Here is a 5745-nt window from a genome sequence, read left to right on the forward strand (position 1 = left end):
AAGGAAGGCACAGATATCGACCAAACGGACGGTTCAAGGCCTTGATTGGATCTCGATGCCATGCCGTGCTCCAGAAAGATCATTCGACCTGCCCGCGTCCCATCAATAATTTCAATATGTTAGAAAGCTAAGGATAGGATAGTCAGGGGTAGAGTGAGTCCGTCCCGGACGGTCACCATTTGCAATTAGACAAAGTTGATGAGAAGTCGAGACTTGTGCACAAAGGTACAAGTGCCCATTTCGGCTGACTCAGACGAATCTCCTCTCTGTCCTTTCCTGTGGAAAGAAGCACCCCCCTCCTGGACATCGAGAAATATTTCCCCTCAGTACAAAGCAAGGGGGCGCATCAAGCATCTAAACCTCCAGCCACTCAGTATTCAATAATTTTAGGAACACCAGATCCACTGCATCGATCCTCGAGACCAGGGAAAAAAAAGGGGCACCGACTCCCGATCCCAAGGATCCACGGACATAAAAGCCCAAGCATAATAATTGACGCTTCGTACCACAAAGTAGACTGCAAAGGGCAGCTCCCAGATGCCCTGGCCAACCCGCAGCAAAAGAGATGCAGAGACGGGGATGGGATGGATGCAGGTTGAAATTAACAAAAATCACGAACTAGCCGGATCACGTTTTTCTTTCTTTTTCTGCTGCAATCTTCGATGCGGTGTCTCAATAGTATCCCGGACTATGACCAGGGATTCGCGTCCTTTGGAGCAAGTAAACTCTCGGGATTCGAGGAATCCTCATCAGTACTTCGTCATGCGAAAACGTGAGAATCCACGCTCAGTCTATAATAATAATAATAACGCTCAGCTCTTGCTCTCGGCGCCAAATCCCTCCAAACCGAGATCGGGAATATGCCCGCCCCAACCGTTCCCTGCTCCGACCATCCTGCGACGTGAGTGGATGGTTCCGAAATGACTTCTGACCTCTCCCTTGGTCCCAATGCACGCAAAAGGAGTACCACTGCAGGCAGAGTACCACATGCGGAGCAATATGAGCCCAGCCCGCGCCTGGTCATTTCATCGATCTATGGGTGTGAATAGGATGAGCAGGAAGGGCTGGGCCGAATCATACCCAGACCTTGAAGCTGCAGAAGCCTGCATGCATGTCTCGCGGACAAGATGATGATGATGATTCTCTACGTGTATCAATATGGATCGAGAATCGCCTTATCTCCAATTCCAAATATCATAGCACATGAATAATGGGAATAAAATTGGGCAGAATATTCTTCTTGGGTTTTTTTTTTCTTCGGTTGTATTTTGCTTCATTGTAAACTAAGCTACCTACTCAGGCCCTCGGCCGTTGGTAGCGGTAGGAGTTGGTACCCAACAAATTTGCTGCATGGAATTCGGCTACTGGACTTTCCAGACTGCTGAAGACTTCATCCTCCAACACCGGTAAAGTAGCTCTGTTGCTCGTCACCGAGCTAGCTTCCCTCGCCAAGGTATTATATGCTTCGAATTGGGAAAAAAAAAAAAAGAAAGGAAGAAAAAAAGAACTCACGCCCCCTTCGAAACTCGATGCCTTGCTCGCTCGCTTTCCAATTATAATGTACATGCTCCACACACAAGGGTATCGGAATGAAAAGGCCGGTAAAATCAGAGTATTGCGTTCAAGAATTTTTTCTTTTCTTTTCTTTTTTTTTAGGCTTTCGGAAATGCTGATATTCCAGCCGGTAAGTTATTGAGTATGCTGTCGCCCTCCTTCTGATCCATTATTATATGGGGCATCATAAAGGATGGTCCAGCACCAAGGGGCCAACCGTCCACTTCCAAGCGAGCCATAGGCCAGTCTTTTTAGACCTTTTCATCCCCTTGGAAACCCTTCATGGCCCTCGAGGGTCAGGTTCCCAAGCCACCCGACCATCTTTGCCCCGAGATGTCGAGTGTCTGCCTCTTTATTTCTTTCTGTCGCCCTCGGTTCCAAGGAAGAGCCGAAGTCCGGTTCGGTACCTCCCTGGGAGGGCCGTCCCTCGAAAAACGTACATATGATGAGGGAATCGAGAAAGCGCAAAATGAAACTGAATCGACGCGTGCCGTGCTGTGCTGAAATATGAATGCTGAAGAGGAACAAAAGACAGTACAAGGGTATGAACTCTTCCGACTTTTGATGGGGATCGACTTGGATAAAAGGAAAGAGAAAAGGAAAAAAAGGAAAATACAACTCGGAAAAAAAGTGTTCTGGTGCTCAGTCGGAATCAATGCCGCGCCGTATATTCGGGGCTCCATCGCTGCAAATTCATTCTGTATGCAGACTGTGTCTTCGTTTCGCGGGTCTAAGTGCCACCCCTCCAAAAAAGAGAAGCGACACCGATGAGGAGAGTAGGGGGTGGGAGATGTTCGACGATAAAAGAGTTCGGAGTTCGGAGTGGGTTCATTCAGAGGTCGTAATAATCCAGCCATTCCTTATTGGTAGTCCATTACCATTGGGTGTCTTGATTGAACATGGCCTTGCGGAGTCGGCGTGGCAGGGCAGCGAGGAGGCATGGCGTATTCCCTTCCCATGCCGTTGTCAAAGCAGGCACCATCCGGCGTGATTGGAGGAGTCATGTAGCCGTCGAAGCCCTTGACTGCGGCACCTTTGCCATGGGGAGTGGCGTACACGCTCGACTCTTCGGGCGCCGGTGTGGTAGATTGAGGACCAGGCTGGGGACCCGATCTCCTGGTGATGGCGGCCTGCTGCCTCATGAAATCTGCTAGCTTGTGAGTGACCCGCGAGTATGTTGTTGAAGAATACTTCTTCGCAAGCGAGATGGATGGTTGGTGAAGGTGCTGAGAAAGGGCGAGTAGTGTCACATTCTCAACATGTCCCCATTCGCCGTCCGTGATCTCGGGCCGTCCAAGAATAGCACGCGCTAACGCCAACGAGGATCGAGCCATGACCGAAGGCTTGGTCGAAACGAAGTCTCGGTGGTAAAGGGCAATTTCGCTTATGTAGGCCGCCATATGCTCCACCTCGGTATCATCCCTCTCGATAGCTACCAGAAGTTGAGTGAAGAAGTCCACAGTAGGATGGCCGATGGTCCAGTCCAACGTGTTGAGTACATGCATCTCCATCTGAGTGAACATGCCAGGGTCGTAGAGACCACAGCACATGTTGTTGAGCTCATTGATCTGCGGCACTCGCTCCTTCTTGTCGCCGTACTTGGCCGCGATTAACAGCGCCGCACATCCGACGAGCTGGTAGTGTTGCTTGTAGACTACTCGCTTAGAGCAGTATCGGTCGAGGAGGTTGACGGTGAGGAAGAGGGTTTCGGGGAGAAGAGAGAAGCAGGCGTGAGCCTCGATAAGGAAGTCGATGAGGTACGGCCTCATGAACCACTGGATCTCGCGCTGCAAGTCAATGAGGTTGGCATCTGGCAACGTCTCGTCCTGCACAACTGTTGTCAGTCCACACAAAGCTTCTACACGGAACATTGCTGTTATTGTGCCCAGAGGCCCCGAGATCATCGTACCTCCATGTGTCTGAGATGCTGCATGATATCTTCCAAGTACTCATCGCTTGCTAACCGCGAGAGCTCATTTCCAATAAGCTCTTGTCGGTTCCAGGCCAACAGCTTTGCCGTCTCCTTGGCGTCCAACCACGGACGGGTAGGCTGGTCAGGCTCGTAGAACATGTCGTCGTCTTCAACAAATCTTCGGTACGCCATGCTGGGTGAAGGTGTAGATGGATGGGTGAGAAGGATCGAGGGTGGAAGAAGTCTGGGAAGAGGAATGCAGATAGAATCGTAGGTTCTATACTATCGAGCTGCCTTTGAGAGAGTGTCTGGCGATCGTTTTCTCCGGGAAACTCGGCGTTGGGCAATTATTACTCGGAAAATGAATGTCGTGTCTCGAGAGACAAAAGCGGCTTCGGGCTCTGTGTGCAGGAAGGCCGAGGCGATTAAACTACCATTAGGATTATAAAAAGAGTGTGTCGAATATTAAAACGCTAAAGAGTGACGGTTGGATGAATTGAAAAGAACAAAAATGAACGAGCGGATGGCTGAATCGAGTCCAGTGTGATCCAGGTCGATTGCGAGGGATGAATTGTCCTGTCGATAAACTCTGCATTGAAATCGAGGTTTAGCTGCGCTGCTCAATAGGAGAGAAGAGACAAGGGTTGGTGCACTAGTCCTGATGTTTCAGGGGTTCGAGAAGACAAATATGGTTCAGGCTAACGACACTGACAGGTATTCTTATTCATCCCCTGACTGGATCAATCGAGATTGATCCAGAGGATAAGGAGAATTGAGAACGAAAACGTAAACAAAGGGGTGGAGGATGAAGACTGAAAAAGATGTGCCCACTTACCGCCACCGTTGAAAATTTGCGAAGCCGAAAGACGATTCGAATCGAGATGGTTCTTGAGGCAGGTGGGAACAACGAGCTAACGTCTCCCACAAGTCAAACCTCAAGAGATGCCTGCTTAACAACCCCACAAAGGCAGGCCTTTTTTATTTAACTTCCAAAGTCTTATTGAATCTCCGAAGTCATGTATCCTCGAAGGTTGATCGTCCGGATAGGATATATCGCACTCAGGAGAACGCGGAATCGGTGACTTCAATCGAGGAATCGGTCGGAGGGATCGATTCGAAAAGACTGCAACTCGGTCCAAGTTCGACAATGGTTAAACTCGGCGGAAGATTGTCAAAGGAAAAAGAAAAGAAACCAAAGCTGTAAGGGATAGAAAAGATGACGGAATCGGGGGGTTCTATTCGAAGGTTGTCGAAAGAAACCTAACAACTTCTTTTTTTATTCTTTTGAATGAATCTTTTTTTGTGTTCTCGTCTCCCCCTTTTCCCTCGTGGGATCGGTCGGTGTTCGTTCTCCTAGCCTTATATATTGAAAAAGGTAGGGTGCCGGGTCTCAGGGCCGGTCTCAACCGTGGATCGCGGAAGATCGGTGGGCGAGACGACAAGTCGACACAGCTGTGAACTGAGAGGTTCTCCGCCTTCCTAAGCTCTGCGCTCTGTTGCGAGAGTGTTAGGGTCTCCCTTCTGCAAAAAAAGAAGGTTTGGAAGGAATGGACGGGAAAGGGGAATGAATGGATGGGGGAGGAGGAGAGAAGGGCGGAGGGAGAGGTGAGGTTGGAGGAGGACGGATGAGATAAAAAGGGATTGGAAGAGAAGTGTTTTAACGGGCAGTGCCTGTCATAAGTACGTATAACCCGCTGCACTGCGACTACCGAGTGTGCACAAGAGAACCGTGGGCACAGCTGGGGTGTGTGGGCTTGGAAGAGGAAAGAGGAGTTCAATGTACAATTGTACTGTAGCGACCAGGGGGCGGGTGGGTGTGGGTGTGGATGTGGATGTGGGCGTGTGGGCTGCTTCTCGCTGGGTGTGAGCCTAAGGGTACAGTACACTGCACGTCGTTCCGCGTACTTTACGGCGTCCCGCACGTAAACGTCCTTGGTCGTGCACTTCGAGATTATTAGGTGTGCCCGGCTGGTGTCTGGGCGTGTTGGAGTGCTGTGGATGCGTGTCAGAGTTAAGGAGGTCTGGCCTTCTGTTGCGTTGACTGGACCGTTTCCTTAGCGCGTTCTGAGCGAACGAGTGGAAGGGGCCAGGGCGGGAGATTGGGCGGTGCCAGTAATACGGAGGTACCGTCTCCCTTTACTGGACGTGGGCTGGCTGTTCTGACCCTGGCTGGGAGCAAGCGGGATCAATCAATGGACGGATTCGCCTGGTACCTCAGATTGCACTCTCTTCCAGGAAGAAAGTGCGTACAAAGTACTTCACCAGACGACTCCGTTCTT

General features: G+C 50.3%; 1 protein-coding gene across 1 annotated transcript; it reads right to left on the bottom strand.

The window, feature by feature from the left end:
• Positions 1–2414: 2414 nt before the first annotated feature.
• Positions 2415–3658, bottom strand: SAPIO_CDS5593 (uncharacterized protein; the record flags this gene model as incomplete). Its single annotated transcript, XM_016787893.1, has 2 exons — positions 2415–3380; positions 3464–3658. 2 exons carry the CDS (start codon positions 3656–3658, stop codon positions 2415–2417), a joined length of 1161 nt encoding a protein of 386 aa, XP_016642208.1.
• Between the last annotated feature and the right edge of the window lie 2087 nt (positions 3659–5745).

The sequence above is a fragment of the Scedosporium apiospermum genome (assembly GCF_000732125.1).
Source record: "Scedosporium apiospermum strain IHEM 14462 chromosome Unknown SEQ_SAPIO_0099, whole genome shotgun sequence".
Lineage (NCBI taxonomy): Eukaryota > Fungi > Ascomycota > Sordariomycetes > Microascales > Microascaceae > Scedosporium > Scedosporium apiospermum.